Source organism: Solanum verrucosum, unplaced genomic scaffold, assembly GCF_900185275.1.
Source record: "Solanum verrucosum unplaced genomic scaffold, falcon-dt-bn FXZP01000022.1, whole genome shotgun sequence".
NCBI lineage: Eukaryota > Viridiplantae > Streptophyta > Magnoliopsida > Solanales > Solanaceae > Solanum > Solanum verrucosum.
The window spans coordinates 1,926,334-1,943,146 of record NW_026020086.1 but is presented as its reverse complement, the minus strand read 5'-3'; the positions used below and the strand labels follow the sequence as shown (position 1 = coordinate 1,943,146).

General features: G+C 34.9%; 2 protein-coding genes across 3 annotated transcripts; one reads left to right on the top strand and one right to left on the bottom strand.

The window, feature by feature from the left end:
* The first annotated feature begins 2,593 nt into the window (after positions 1-2,593).
* Positions 2,594-7,269, top strand: LOC125824292 (protein PHOX1-like). The gene is made up of 3 exons (XM_049503639.1): positions 2,594-5,406; positions 5,504-5,741; positions 6,717-7,269. Exons 1-2 carry the CDS (start codon positions 3,213-3,215, stop codon positions 5,650-5,652), a joined length of 2,343 nt encoding a protein of 780 aa, XP_049359596.1. The 5' UTR covers positions 2,594-3,212; the 3' UTR covers positions 5,653-5,741; positions 6,717-7,269.
* Positions 7,270-7,481: 212 nt separating this feature from the next.
* LOC125824335 (uncharacterized) lies at positions 7,482-16,601 on the bottom strand. 2 transcript variants are annotated; one of them, XM_049503696.1, is made up of 15 exons: positions 16,270-16,601; positions 16,051-16,179; positions 15,745-15,952; positions 14,884-15,030; positions 14,650-14,724; positions 14,469-14,540; positions 13,920-13,991; positions 13,685-13,756; positions 13,525-13,596; positions 12,693-12,764; positions 12,169-12,240; positions 10,272-10,415; positions 9,273-9,344; positions 8,641-8,787; positions 7,482-7,871 (listed from the first exon to the last, which is right to left on the bottom strand). In XM_049503696.1, the coding sequence occupies exons 1-15, from the start codon at positions 16,462-16,464 to the stop codon at positions 7,684-7,686; spliced, it is 1,737 nt and encodes a 578-aa protein (XP_049359653.1). In that variant the 5' UTR covers positions 16,465-16,601; the 3' UTR covers positions 7,482-7,683. The 2 variants fall into 2 exon arrangements, with proteins under 2 accessions (XP_049359653.1, XP_049359654.1); XM_049503697.1 differs by lacking the exon at positions 14,884-15,030 and having other exon boundaries at positions 16,270-16,590.
* Positions 16,602-16,813: the final 212 nt, after the last annotated feature.

Below are 16,813 nucleotides of genomic sequence, written 5' to 3'. Positions count from 1 at the left end.
TGAAGAAAGGGTATTATGTTAAAATGGAGTAAACAATGCTAAATTTTTTTTTTGTTGAATTTCTGAAATATAATAAAGTCTTAGGTAAAGCAAAATACAATATATTAGCCAACTACCCCTAAATCAATTATCTTTATACTCGTTTTATCTCACGTCATGTTGTACAATTCGAATTTTGAAAGTCAAGTTTTACAACTTAATAACTAAACCATACATTAAAGACATCTTTTGCCTTCATTTTTGTTGTTTGTTTTTCAGAGGGTTTAAACGGTTGGTAGGTATTTTATGGAAAATCATAACAGATGTGGAGAGTTTTTTTTTTTTTTTTTAACTTTATCCCAATCACATGATATGTCTTTCACTTTATAATTTGTCTGTTTTTTAGAGTATTATTTATTTGTTTGAAACTTTTGAGGTGAGTTGAAGATAACGTGCACTTCATTTTTAGAGGTCCAAACATATTTCATACCCCCACAGTATATCTCTTTCTTTCCCTCACCACATACACTTTTCCATGCTGTGTGTCAGTTTACTTTTACATATTCAGTTTAATTTTATTATATTTTAAAAAATAATAATTGATATGAATATGTTATTATAATACTCATAATAATTACTAATGTTTAATCGTAAGTCATAAGATATAAGTTGAAGAATAACTAATTAATGTTTAGGATAAAACATGAAAAAGTAGCAATAGTAATAGTACTCATATTTTTGTTTTGATATTCTAAGAGTAAAAAAACAAAAGTAAATTTAATGAGAAATTAAGCAAAGACGAATTAAAAATTTAATATTTAAATTTATATTGTGTTAGAAGTTTTAGATTCAAATGAATTTACTTATCTCTATATTAAAAATTAAATTTTGACTTATAAATGGGAAAAAATAAAATATAAATTTAATTATAAATTTCATCTTGCCATGTATTATGTCATGTAAAATTTATCTTAGAACAAATAAAAATAAACCGAGGAAAAAAAGCACATTTGATTTTGTTGTTGCCTTAATTTGTACTCTCCCAAACGTTCCCCACAATCTAGGATTACACGGTTAGTGGGTCCCACATTTCGTTGTCGGAATATGGAATATATTAAGTATTAGCTATAATTATAAATCCTTGTTTACATAAAAGAAATAATTCTAGAAAGGCCCAACACATATACAACCCCTCTAACTTGTCCTTATTTTTCATTTTGGCACTCCAACTTAGCCTTGTTTCATTTTAACCCTTAAACTTCATTTTTTATGTATCATTTTAACACGAAAAACTATTTTTATGATTTCTTTATTTTTATATATATTCTTCAATTGCAACTTCTTATTTTAAATCGACATGTGTCAGTTAATTTTAGTTAAAAAAATAAAAATTAACAAAAAATAATTTCTTTTTAAGAGTTTTATGTATTTTAATGTGAAAAATAACCGACGAAATTGTGTTGATTTTCTTTCTTAAAAATCACCGATAATCTAACAAATTAAAGTCAGTTGAGTTTTAACATTTTTAGTAGTGTTATTAGAAATGAACAAGAGTCTTTTTTACTCGTATTGAATATGAGTTTTTTTATTCGTATTGATTTATATTAAAAATAAAACGTGAGTATTTGCGTTAAATTTAGATAGCCTAGATGACAAGAAATAATAAATAAGTAGTGTTATTTAATTTAATTGAATGTTTAAGAAAGAAAATCGAAGAACTTTTGTCAATTTACTTTCATGCAAAAATACAGAGAAATCTCAAAAAATAATATTATTGTTTGAAAAATTTAATTGAATGTTTAATTTTTTTTACGAAAATTAACAAACGCACGTCTATTTTTTTAAAATAAAAAATTGCAATTGAAGAACATAAATAAATAAAAAAATCATAAAAATTAGTATTAGTGTTTAAATGGTACAAAAAAAAATAGAGTTTAAGGGTTAAAATGGAACAAGACTAAATTGGAGTGCCAAAATGAAAAATGAGGGCAAGTTTGAGGGGTTGTGTATGTGTTTGGCCTTCTAGAAAACAACAACAAAATCAACATAATCTTTCTTTCCTAATTAAGGCAACTTTGAATATAGAAGAATTCAAACTCGAGATTTTTTATTAAGAACAAATAAGTAGTTATAGCGACACAAATATCTATAACTTATTTTAGATTATAAATTTCAAAAGTTTTTTTTCCTTAAATTTTGTGTCAAATCAAATTACATCATATAAAATGATGAGAGCTTATTTTAGACCACAAATTTCAAAGTCTTTCCTTTTTTATTAAGTTTCGTATCACTCAAACTAATTCAAATAAAATAAGATGGAAGAAGTACACTATTTTGTCGAACATAATTCGAATGAAACCTCTCGATCTCATTTAGCTCTGACGCCTTTTTAAAAAAGTAAAAAATAAATTCAACTATTATGTTGACATTGTTTTTGTGGCGTTTACGTTAAGGTACAAGACACCCTTTTTTTACTTTTTATTTTTCTAAATTTTAAATTGTATTTTTTTTAATAAAAAAACAATAAAAATCAGCTTAAATAACAAGTGGAGGCATTTGTGCTGTTTTTTCCCCATTTCTGCATAAACAAATATTCCCTGTGAAAAAACCCAAAGAAAACACAAGTCTCTACGCATTCTTCTCTCTTCAAATTCTCAGAAAATCTGCAAAAAAAAAATAAAAAATTTGAAGGGTGTTCAAAAGCAAGCTGAGTATTTACAGATAAGTTATCTTAAATTATATCCTTAATTTAAATTTTGGAAAAAAAAAATAAAGAGAAAAAGCAAGAATCTTTGTTTACAGCTGAATAAAGGGGGTATTTTTATCTTCAGGGTTCTTTTCTTTCAATTGGGGTTTGTTTGTTGAGCTGCTTACAATAGAAAGGAGAATTTTTTTTCTGATATATAGTGTTTTGTAATTTTTGAAGAATACCCTTTTGGATTTAGGGTGATAAATCTCAGTTCTTTGAGTTATTTCTTGGTGTTTTGTGAAAAAGATCGGATTTTTTTAATTTCTTGGCTTCTGGGTTGTGGTGGATTTGATCTGATTGTAAGTTTCTGTTTGGTTGGTGAAATTTCCTTATCTGGGTTGTGGTGGGGTTTGGTTCTTGATTTCTAATCTGGTGCAAAGACTCTATTTTTGTACCAGTTAGGTCCTGTTACTTTTAATCTGTTTTAGTGATTTGGATTAGGAAATTAGTTTAAGTTGGGAAAGTTGGATTTGTTGAGCTCAGAATGGGGAAGGAAAGTTGGACAAAGTCGAAAAAGATAGGAGGTAAATCTGGTGAAAGTAGTAGTCCTAGAGCATTTGATAAGGACACAGCAGTTTTCATTGCTATGTCGAAGGAACTTAAGGATGAGGGGAATAAGCTGTTTCAGAAAAGGGACTGTGAAGGGGCTATACTGAAGTATGACAAAGCTATCAAGTTGCTTCCGCGGAACCACATAGATGTTTCTTACCTCCGTAGTAATATAGCAGCTTGCTATATGCAGATGGGACTGAGTGAATACCCTAGAGCGATCCATGAGTGCAATTTGGCTCTTGAAGTCACACCGAAATATAGTAAGGCGCTTTTGAAGAGAGCTAGGTGTTATGAGGCTTTGAATAGGCTTGATTTGGCGCAGAGAGATGTTAATAGGGTGCTGGAGATGGAGCCGAATAATCTCATGGCTACTGAGATTGCAGAGAGGGTGAAAACAACCATCGAGCAAAAAGGTATTGGGGTGAATGACATTCTGGTAGATTTGATTCCCGTACCGGAATATGTTGAACCGCCTTTTGCTTCAAGTCACTCCAAATCATCAAAAGAGAGGGCTCTAAAGAAGAAAATCAAGAAAGTAGAGGAGAAGATGGTTAATGGGAAGGCGGAGGAGAAGGAATTTGAACACGGAAATGATTTAAAGCAAACCGATAACAAGAATGATGAAAGGTACAGTGAGGACCAAAATGAAAATACTGATAAAGACCAGACTCAGGAAGAAAAGGTTGATGACAAGATGGAAGGAAATAAAACTGAGAACAAGACCAACAGAAAGAAAGCTAAGGATAAGAGTAAGGAAAAGAAGAGTAAGGACAAGATCGAGGCAAATAAGGCCAAGGATCAGCATGAGGAGAACAAAGATGAGGACAATGACGAGAGGAAAACTGAAGATAAATTGGTGGTGGAGGAAATTATCAGTCATACCACTGAAGAAGAGCCAAAAAGAACAGTGAAATTAGTATTTGGGGACGACATAAGATGGGCCCAAGTTCCTCTGAACTGCAGTATCTTGACACTAAGGGAGATCATAGGCGATCGTTTCCCAAGCTTAAAAGCAGTCCTAATCAAGTATAGGGACCAAGAAGGCGACCTGGTTACGGTGACAACAAACGAGGAATTAAGGTGGGCTGAAGCTTCTGTAGGACATGGTTCTATAAGATTCTATATCGTGGAAGTTAGTCCGGAGCAGGATCCTTTCTATGAGAAGATCAAAGGTGTGGAAGACGATCATAAATACAATGCACGACATGATAAGATTGTTGAAAATGGAAATGTTGAAAGAAGCAAGGAATTGCATAATGGACCAGTTTGCATTAATGATTGGATCTACCAGTTTTCTAATTTGTTCAAAAACTATGTTGGATTTGAGTCCGATGCTTATCTGGATCTCCATGAAGTCGGAATGAAGCTATACTCTGAGGCTTTGGAAGAGGCAATCACAAGTGAAGAAGCTCAATGCCTTTTCAGCACAGCTGGAGAAACATTTCAGGAGATGGCTGCTTTGGCATTGTTCAACTGGGGTAATGTTCATATGTCCAGGGCACGGAAAAGGGTCTACTTGAAAGAAGATAGTTCCGGAGAAGCTTTGCTTGCACAGATAAAAATTGCTTATGATTGGGCTCTAAAAGAATATTCAAAAGCAGGAGAGAGATATGAAGAGGCATTAAATATCAAACCAAACTTTTATGAAGGTATCCTTGCTCTGGGGCAGCAACAGTTTGAGCAGGCAAAACTTTCTTGGTATTATGCGATTAGTACTGGTGTCAATTTGGATTCTTGGCCTTCTACTGAAGTTCTGCAGCTTTACAACAGTGCTGAGGAAAATATGGAAAGAGGTATGCAGATGTGGGAGGAGGCAGAGGAACTGCGTCTGAACAAACTATCAAGCACCAACAAAACGCAATTGCAGAAGATGAAGTCAGAGAATTTGTTCAAAGGAATATCTGCAGATGAAGCTACTGAGCAAGCTGCAAACATGATGTCTCAGATAAATTTACTATGGGGTACCATGCTATACGAACGATCACTTATGGAGTTCAAACTTGGGCTTCCACTCTGGCAAGAATCTTTGGAGGTTTCTGTTGAAAAATTTGAATTGGCCGGAGCTTCTCCAACAGATATTGCTGTTATGATAAAGAATCATTGTTCCAACAGTACTGCGACAGAAGGTGAAACTGGAAAATATTGCCTTAAAACTTGTTTCCCATTTCAGTGAGTTTTTTTAAAGATCATTTGAAATGTTTCTGACGTTTGTCATATTTGTAGGGCTGGGATTCAATATTGACGAGATAGTACAAGCATGGAATGAGATGTATGAAGCAAAACGGTGGGAAAGAGGCGTCCCTTCTTTCAGGTTGGAACCATTGCTTAGGCGACGAGTTTCCAAGCTGTATCATGCCCTTGAATTAGCATGAGTTCTTGTTATGGTGTCAGAGGAATCAAGAAAGAAACTCCCTATTACGGATGTTGTTGCACCCAGTCTATGCTTATGCTCACTGGGAAGGTAAATATCCTGTCTTTAACATGCTCATTCATTTAATATCCTGTAGGAAGAAAGACATAGGCAGGTGGGGTGAGGGGAGGAAAATCAGTTTTCCTTAAGTGGGTGTAGCAACTTATGTTTGATCTCAACATCTCTAAGTTCAGCTCATTTAGTGCTTTGAGTTGTATTTTAAAGTTTATTACTCTATTCTTTGGAGTCTTCATGTTGTAGAGAGATTGAATAATGATTTGTGGTCAGGCTGCAATAATACTTAATTCTATGAATTAGCACTTAACACGTACGTGCAAGAAGTATGGTCAATTCCTGAAAAAGCTTTTTCATTCCTGTAGGCAGAAAGACATAAATTTTGTTACTTTTATATTTTCCCTTTTCGTCGAGTTCACATATTGCTGGGAGTAGCCTGGTGTTTACAAGTTCAGATCTTTCCGAATTCTGTGACCTGTTAAGCAATTTCATATAGGGCTAACAGCCTTCCTCGGGAAATAAATACTCATTTTTGTAGTTTGCAAGGAAAGCAGGCCTGTGTACCTGGATGGTTAGATGATAATCTATCCCAAAATGGACAAGAAAGATCAATAATCAACTACTAACTGTAGCTTATAAATAATTTTTGTATGTTCAAGTGTACTGTACAGAAGTACATCCAGATGATTTGTCATGCAGTCACTAAAACATATTCAGCAGATTGTACTGAAAACTATGCCGAGTCTTGACAACAATTTCTACATCAAGTTCCTTTCGCCTCGCTAATCTTATTCTTGTGTCGTTTCTGCTTGTTTCTACTGCCTCTTTTTTATCATTCTCTGAGCTGAGGGTCTATTAGAAATACTCTCTCTACCTTCTCAAGGTAGGGGTAAGGGGTAAGGTCTGCATATACTCTACCCTCCCAAAACCCCATTGTGAGATTACATTGCATTTGTTGTTGTTGTTGTTCCCTGCTTTATCTGAGAGATGTTTCATGTATTTTTTCTGCAGGGACTGTATGTGCTTCAGCTGTTAATACAGGTTTTGGAATTTGGACCTTGTGACACTATCACACTAAGGATTGTGCATTACCTGTTTTCGTTCCATCGAGTTTTACAGTATCACAAAGGAAAAAAAGAAAAAAGAAATTTTTTTCTCTCTTTTCCTTCATATGGAGATGAAGAGGCAGAAACATGTTTTTCTTTATTTTTGCCTCATCGTCGTTGTCTTGCCCATTGCTGCAGGTTCCTCAAAGCCAGTGGCAAATGGCTTCTGTAGTTTTCAGTTATTCTCCTTTTGGCTCATGGAAGGGTCCTAAAGGCATTCTTTTCTTACAGGAATTTCTTTGTTAGGAGTACTTTTTGTTGTAACCTAGATTTTCATTCATTGCTTGTAGTACTATTTTGTGTCAGTTTAGCCTTACTGTATGTTTTTTTTTTAGAGATTTCACAATTAGGGTCTTAGATAGAGTTCTTGCATTGTATTGATGTAACATTATGTGAGTTAATTATGTACTGAACTTGTTTGTATGATGTTCCATATTGTTGGTTAGGTTGTATTTTAACTGCAGTGTTGATTACCAATCAAGAAGAATGTTGGAACTTTTAGCATTATTACTGTTTTGATGTGCTTTTTCCTCTTGAAGCAATGGGAGAATTATTGACAGATAATCTTAATGCAAGTAATAGCCACTAAAGTGCTTACTTACCTGCCGAAGCCAAGTTCGAATGCCTGCTTATATATTATGCACACTATATGGACATAACAGTGTTGAACCAACTGCAAACAGAGTAAACTACATAAAGAGGTAAGCATGAGACATCAAGTGCCTGATTTAACAGAGGTAATCAAACACCAGAAAACACATATGTAACTATTGGCAAAACAGAAAAAGAAGAGCATCTTTGCATAGCCCGTTGGTGTTATTCTATATACACACCAAAATGGCTGTCCAGGTATAGTCCCAAGATAAACTATATCATTCATTAGGACGGTATCGCACAAGATTTGGAAGGGTTGTAGCTTGAAGTTTCTTGATTTCAGATGCTGTCACCCCACAATATTCTAGGTATAGAGAGTGCAAATTCTTGAGAGGCTTCAGGTGCTGCAAACCGTCACTGGTGATTCTAGAGTTTGAGACATTCAAAGAAACCAATGATGTCAATCCTGCATTTTCAGATGAGATGTTGTCAATTAAGTAGGAAAACTATGAAAAAGCAGGATTGAAATCCGAGAAAGGAAAAAAGGAAAGAAAACACTAATGCAACTTTTTCCAATCGATCCAACTGTTGGTTGACAGAGCCAACCAACGCCTCCACCTATACTGATGAGAAGTATATGTATGGAGTGAAATAATTGAGATGCACACAACTTGGTCCGAACAACTAAATGAATGAACAACCTGGTGCACGAAGCAACTCGTGTTCACACAGAACCTGAAAAACAACCGTAGCCCCAAGGGGCGGTACTTTAAGCAGCCTACCCTGACGCAAGCATCAATGGATAATTTCACGGCTTCAATCCGTGACTTTTAAGCTCACACCGAGGCAACCATACCGTTTCTCCAAGGTTCCCATTACGCAAACGCCTCGATGATTTTAAAAGTAGTAGTATTCCTGCAGTTGGCTAGACTAATACATTCCTTTCTAAAGCCTTAAGAGAGTGGGTGCATGTGGAAGCACACATCAACACTAAATTCACCATCACTATTTCAGAAAGCATTCATCATTGTGGTATTTAGTCTAAGCTGATTGAAAAACGTACATCAGTATGTTGAGAGAAACTCAACATATTAAGGATTCTATCGTCTTCATTAGATATGTTTGAAGTCATCAATTCCCAATGTAGTTCCCATATTAATCATCCATAGCAGCAGTTTTGACGAGCATTAGTACTGCTGTAGGTGTTTCACGTACCGAATGAAATGAAAAAGTACCTGATAGAAACTCCAAGGCTGTATCTGATAGCTTCAAGTTCTGTGACAGGTTTAGCAACGTCAGAGAAGTAAGATCCTTTATGTTCTTGACCCCAGCATCCGTCAACTGACCACCACAGAGGTCCAGAGATTGGAGGTTTTTGAAATCTGGTGAGACATGCACATACTTGAGAATTTGGAAATGAGTAAAAAATTGAAAACAACAATGTGTCTGAGCACAAATGTAGTGGAGCTACAAGTTTAGCTTGGAAAAATTAATCATGAAGATTGGAAACAACAAGAGAGGACAACCACAAAGAAAATTGTTGACACCTCCCCTCATTAGAAGGGTCGTTTCATACGTCAGTATTGGTATTGCAAGTTATAGATAGTAAGACCAAGAAGCAATTAACAGCTGAATCACTTAACATCAGACCAACTAAAGGAGTTTCTAGCAGCAACGAAGAAATATTTCTTGTCGATTCACTTCCATAGTTCCATTACCATACATCGCCAAGAAAACTCATTCTTACTACCATCTGTAAAGAAATGATAAGAATGTTCCTGCTCCATATTCAAAACTTAACATACATGAAAAATAATAGAAATTTTTTGACGGTACTTCCAAAAAATAAACGGTTGCTTCAACTTACATGACAGATACTTTGTACCGGAATCTGTAATTTGAGCACCAAAAAGATCCAGATGAGTCAATCCAGTTAAACCTGCTTCCATATGGCAGAAAAAGCTACATGTTAATGTTTCTAGTATAAACCAGAAAAGAATGACCTAAACGGCTCCTATTAAACTACAATGAGTGTTGTCCCCAAAAAACAAGAGAAATGAACTAACAAACAAAAATATAACAAAACCCAAAATGAACCGTAATCGTGAGACTTCAAATTCTGGTTATTACAATGAAGCGTCACTATAATTGTAAAAAAAAGCCTTCCATGATAATTTGGAAGGCACTACTTGCAGTACAACTTCATACGACGTACAATATCAAACTTCCGTACAAAAAGTAGAACAAATAAAAACAGTTGTTAATGTCAAAGAAGTCGTTACTAGAAACACATTCTGGTGTTTCAAGGTTTTCCACCGACACATATATGGCACACCAATCATTATTCTCCTTAGCATGATCAGATTCATCAGAATATCTGTAACCTGAGTTTGTCGACCTTCTATACTAGCAATATATCTATTAAGTCCATGTGTTCAGAGAACAACATCATACCAGTGTAATCTCACAAGTGGGGTTTGGAGAGGGTAGTGTGTACGCAGACCTTACCCATACCTTGGATGGTAGAGAGGCTATTTTCAATAGAATAAAAAGCATTTAAGAAAACATGGAGAGAAGAAGTCATGTCAAAATAATAAGAACTCATGGCAAAGTAGTCTTAAAAAGAAGAGTAACTACAACAAAATAGGACAACAATCAGGGTACAAGAAACTATAAGAGTATGAAAGGATAAGCGACACAAAACTCAACTCTACCCACTAATGTTCTACCCTAATTTGTGTCCTTCATAATCTTCTATCTGAGGTCATGTTCAGTGTGTGTAATGAAAATGGACACAAGACTGGGGATGAGTAGATTTCCAAAATCTGCACCTCATATTAAAGAAGAAAAAGATTTCAGGGCTTACCGGTGAGAACTGCAAGTCCTGAATCTGTAATTTGACGAGCATCAAGGTTAAGTGACCTCAGAGAAGTCAATCCAGATAACTCTTTCAAACCACTGTCAGCTACTGAGGTGAACGAGAGATTGAGATCTTCCAATTTCGTCAACCCTAGAACATACCAATTGTTAAAATCAGCACGTCATCATATGTACAAGATAACAATATAGAAGCATCAAAAAGTAAGCTGTAAAGCTTTTACAAGTCGAGAATGTGACATATGTTATACACATTGCTCGACGGAATGCAGATAAAAACACCAATTCCTTTCCCCTACACCCCCGATTTACTGCCATAAGAGCTTATAGTTTCGACTGAAATTGTAGTCTTTGAACTGTGAAAATACATAAATCTCGCTGTACAGAAAGTCACTTGTAACAAATTCTATGTCAAGGAAGGAAGATTCAGTTTCTAGCCAGAAAAATAACAAGAATATGAGAACTCATTATACAGGGAAAAAGTAGAGGGGAAAAAACAACACAGAACACACATGGAGAAGTTGGATAATAACTACTACCTCTATTTTCCAATTTATATAGCACACATCACTTTTTAGCTTGTCCCAAAAAGAACGACACCTTTCTGTATTTAGGAACAAATTAATCTCTTTAATGAGATGATTTACCGCCACACAAATGCATGCCTTGTTTTAAACCACAAAGTTTCAAAAGTTTTTCATCCCTAAACTCCATGCAAAGTCAGACAATGACACATAATTTGGGATGGAATAAAAACTAAATTGAATCAGCGAAGGTACTTTAAGTGCAATAGAGCACCAGAACTACAAGGCACTTTTCTTTTTTTACGGCAAAAGGAAGCAAAACTGGAGTCTGATTTACCTTAGAACCTTCAATTGACGTCCACAAGCACAACAGATGCTTTTGGCAGGTGGATATTACCATAGGTAACCTGGATCACTAATTAACCTTGACCCACAAGGAGTATGTTGTTTTGACCATACGAAAATGAATTGGGAACTTGTTTAAAATCTAAGAACTTCAAGAAATCTAAATTCAAAAAAATGAGATGATGTGAAAGGAACAAATGATCAGACCCCTGAATTTTGGACAGATGAAAATGAATCGACCAACGTAGAATTTGTTCACAAAGAACTAAAAGATAATGTAAAAAGGATGTACATATTCTAGTAGATATCAACTCAAAGTATGAAGATAAATAAATGTTTGTATTGCATTTTGAAGATTGGTAATAAGATCAGTTGCAAACTCAAGTAAAATTCTAAGTTTGGCAGGTGTTGGCCTACTAAACAGACACTTCAAGCCAAAATCTTTAGGGGTCATTAAGGGTCGTTTGGTCTAATGGACAAGCAAAGATAGTCCTGGGAAAAAAATAAAATTTAGTACTGTCTTGGCCCTTGTTTGGTTACTAATCCTAGAATTAGTTATACCAGGATTAGTAATTAGTCCGGGATAAATTATACTTGCCAGAGGTTGCAATAATTGTACCGGGATTAGATAACACATGATAAACAATGAAAATGACAAAAATACCCTTAAGGATGCCTGTGTATAACTTATACCAACAAAACTTGTCTTCAAACCAAATGACCCCTAAGTATTTTTTGTAATCTGACCAACTTAAGTCCTCACCCTGATCCTCTCATAAAGACTAATAAATATGGGGCAAGCGTATTAACTTGTGAAGATAAATTGGTTGGTGAGATTTGATTATAAACTAATTAGGATTTGCACACTTGCACTTTACTTGCTATTGTGAGAGCTGACATGAAAGAAAAGCAACAGACTTTTTTTAACATATATATCAAAATCACTAGGCTAATGTGATGCCAAAAGTCGCATGATATGATGGAAAATCAGTTGCTAAGTAGGGTAAATGGTCCAACCAGAGAGTTGAAGTATTCCATTCCTTCCAACTTCAGTATCAGACAGCTCCAAAGCTTTCAAGTTTGAAAGGCCTGAAAAAGACGGACGACATTAATCTGTAAAAGATAAAAAAGAACTCTCTTTCTGGTCTGGTGGATGCATTTTAACCAAACTATATGGTGTTAATAATTTAGAGCTTCAAAAGTCCTTGTGAACAATCTCCAAGAGTGTCCAACAAGTTCAAATCTGCATGAACTTCACATGACATGTCTGTATATAACCATCTCAGTTTATTTGAGCTTTAAACTTGAGTCTAATATTCAGACTTCAGGCATTAGAACTCGACTAGGGGTCTTAATGACACAGAATTGGACTAAACAAACAGCCAAAGGAAATATTGCGCCAACACACCAAAAATTGCATTGACTACATGATGAGGTATTCAAGACTACAATTTAATGCAGAAAAAGTAAATGAGTGACACTACAGCATAATGCTAAACAAAGAAAAGAGGGGAGGGGAAATAAACTATTTTTAAGTATACCAGCTAAATGAGCAAGACCATCATTGCTAATCCTACAAGAATCCAAGTAGAGGCCTTCCAATTTTGTCATCCCTGCAACATTGGTAAAACTAAAAGAAGTAAATAACCAAAATAATGGGAGAAAGATGAAACATATAGAAGTAACCACCTCAACTTAAAACTGATTTTTTTCAAACCAAGGGATCAGAGGTAAGAGAACATCAATTCTAGCTATCCTGAAAGCATCTCAAAACTCCAAGATAAAGCAACAGCCGGTGGCCAAATATCAACTCTAGATATACCAACAGTTTGTTCAAGATGAAAACAAACAAGTTTCAGCACGTGAGAATTAAGTAACAAGAAAGTTCATATTATTGCCAAGTTTAAGTTTCGATCCCATAATGAAAGAGTCGTGACTCAACATGATCAATTGGATAACAACAAAACTCTCCACGAATATCAACAAAATGGTAGGTGTGACATCAAGATTACAACAGTTTGGGCTGTTAACCGCAGGCATAGAACTCTTGCATGACAACATTATCTGACTGAAACAGATTAGCAATTTGCTAATGTTTTCCATTTTTCTGGTTCATTTTGCGAAATGTTTGGATAAAAAATACTAGAGTGGGGTAATAAATGACATATTACATGAAAATAAAGACAGGTTATATTTTATATTTGAAAGGAAAACACTTTTGGTGAAATAAGTTGAATCGTTAAAACTGAAAGCTTTTGGATCTTAGGATGCTATAGCATGATAGCATAGAGAGAATGGATTTGAATTTTAGAGAAACTAAAGATAAAATGTCATCTAACCTCGAAAGGAGGAAATTAAAGAGAAATTACGAACCTTTTAGCTGTACCAAACATGTATCCGTGATATTGTTAAATCCCAGATTCAACTCTTTCAAACTGCTGAGTGCTGCAGATGTAAAACGGTTGGCTAACAATGTGGAATGGTTTTCCTTTAGTCAGTTCTTTTTGGCAGATAACAAATGTCTTCCACTTACCCGAAAACTTCTCACATCCATCATCTAACAGGTGACATCTATTGACATTTAGCGACTTCAACGAAGTGAGAGCTGCATAATGATAAAGGAACTATCAGAAACTTCAACAACGTGATGGAATCCCAGAATAGAGAAGTAATTCCCCGAAAAATTCTCTCTTTTACTTCATAAAATTTGTCCCACAAACTAGACCTAGTAAGTTAACATGGAAATAAACACAGTAAAAGCAGCAGACCTGTGAGGTAATCCAAACATGATGCAGTAACAACAGACCCTTCCAAGTTTAGCACGACTAGTTTGTACAGATCTGTAAAAGAATGAAATATTATCAAATCCAGATTACATCTCAACCATAGAACAAAAAAAAATGTAAACTTTACGAAAAGCAGCCGAAGAGACTATTAATTGAGCTTCTTACATACTTAAAAGTTTGGAATTTATCAGACTCAAAAGGCTAAAACCGGTAACATAAACAACATAACAAATTGGTAAATAAAGATATCATATAACAAATGAAAGATATGTTGAAATGTTCAAAAAAAAATAAAATCCGATATAGTAAAACCAGCGAAACTAGAAAAAGTGCAATGAGCCTGAGGCTTCAGTTTTCATGGAAACACACAAAAAGGCATAACATTTTTTTTACAATAGAATCCAAAAGATGGGAACTTTAAAAGTAATGTGAGATCACCTAAACCAAGCATGCAGGCAGTCCTGGTATGATCAATTAGAACAATCATAGGACATCACAAAAGTTTATAACACCAAAAAAGGTAAGTGATACCTCTTAAATAAGACACTCCAACATTTGTTATGTCGATACATGAAATCTGAAGTTCCTTCAAATTCACAAGCCCTGAAATATATCGTGTGAAAATCGGCAAACATTTACGAAGCAACTCCACGAAACAAGCTCAAACACATATATATATGAAGATTTTAAAGCATATTCATCGAGAATATACCTGCAAGAGGCTTCAAGTCTGAATCCGTAATAAACTTGCAGTTTCTTATAGTGAGAGATTCAAGGTTCGTCAAACCTAAAAGTTAAAAGACACAAATGAATAAAGGGCAGCACACAACCAAACAAAGAGGGACATATGCATTGCACTTGTATAATCAGAAACGACAAAAATAGCCAAACATTAAAGACGACATAATGTTGTCTCCTCAACAAGAAATACGGGAAAACAACAAACCTTCAAGATGAATAAAACCTCCATGAACTAGAGGACATCGCTCAAACTCCAACTTGACTAGTTTCATTGAGCCGGATAAACTTTTCATTGATTCAGCACTGATCCCATTGCATTTTCTAAAACTCAAGTATGTCAAATCTGTAAAACCTGAGCAACAAATATAATGGATCGTCATCGCCAGAAATTCTAGCACATAGTGGGGTGGGGGAGATAGTGACATATCCACTTTGGCAAACAAGACAAAATGATTCATCAAATCAAATTGATAGCTCACATTATCCATAGAAAACAAGGAAATTGTTATTCAACCCCCGAATGAGATGGAAGTAAATTCATTAATGATCTTGGAAGCTCAAATTATGTGTCTGAATCTGATCAATTTTATCAAGCATGTAAAGCATTCCATTATAAACTACTTCCTGAGATTCAGTTTCTTAAGCTGCATTAAGAAGCAGATCACCGCAGTGTTGAGGCATCAATGGAAGATCCCTTGGGATGGATTTTTCAGATTTCCTTTTTCTATATCTGAATAATAGAGAAGTTCATAGAGGTTGGTATCCCACAAATGTAAATGAAAAAAAAAGGTCCCTGGTAATTAGACTAATTATAATCCGATTAATAGAAGCAGAACTTAATAATTTATGATCCAATGTCAAAGATAAATAAAACTTGAAAGCAAATAGAGAATTCAATTACAAATCTTTCTACATTCATGCTAATTGTGGAAAGCTATAACGGACACGGTAAACAAAAGCAATAATATTAGCTTCATAAGAAAAAATCCTTCTATGTCAAATTAGTTGCAAGAGAGCAGTATAGGTTAACATGTAATATATCATCAGAGGGAGTAGCAATAACTACCAGCGATGTGCTTTATGCCACGGGCAGAAATTTTGTCGCAGCAATCCAAACCTAAGGCTTGGAGGTTTGAGCAATTCCTAAGGAGGCTTAAACCAAAATCTGTAACCTCGGTGCTAGATATATATGCAGACAGTAATGATGATCCTTGTGAAGAAATGACATCCATCCATTTATTGTTTACTCTCATATGTTCTCGCATGCACATATCCTATCAGCAAAAAGAAAACCATCAAATGAAATAATCAACCAGATCCTGTATTGAAACAATAATTAAATTCAAGCTTCCAATACAAGCGAGGACTTTACATGCAGGGCGCAATCTCTAAAAGCCTCAATACAGCTATCAGAAAGGCTGCATGAATCCACCAGATGGTTGAATATCAACTGGCTTATGTCTCTTGGGAGCATTGAAAATGAACGATATTTGTCGATGTCCTGTTAATACAGAGAGCATAAAATTTCCCGAACAAACACGAAGTACTCGACCATGAATCTCAAAGGGATGTAGCAGAGATATTTAGTCACCTCGCATATTTTACAAATGCATACTTCCATGAGGGACGGACAATGGCTTTGTTGAAATTGACAACACGCAGCGGGCAAAAAAAGGGAGGACTCTAGCCATTTTGAGCCAAATTTGAAGTATCTACCAGAAAAGCCTCTTCTAGTTATGTTCTCATCAGCATAGTGGTCTCTTTTACATGAACAAACACTCCCCATCAAGGAATTCCCTTGAGAAGACTCACTATCATTAAACGCTCCAAAAAGATGGGTTCTATGGCTCAATTATGAATTGACTAATCCAATATGTCTGCTAAACTTTTGTAGAAGCATTCAAAAGCTATCCTGCAACAGAGACATATTTTACACATCAAAATTCCACATATAGGTAACAGTTGCAGAGCCAAATAAAATACACTATGCAGATAGTATAGTACCTGCATAGTGTATACTTCACGTGTGTGTATACTTCTTTATATTCGACTCCTCTCAGTGAAAAAGTATAAAAAACACATAATAAATACGTAAAATACACTAACAAATAAAATACACTATGTAGATACTAAAC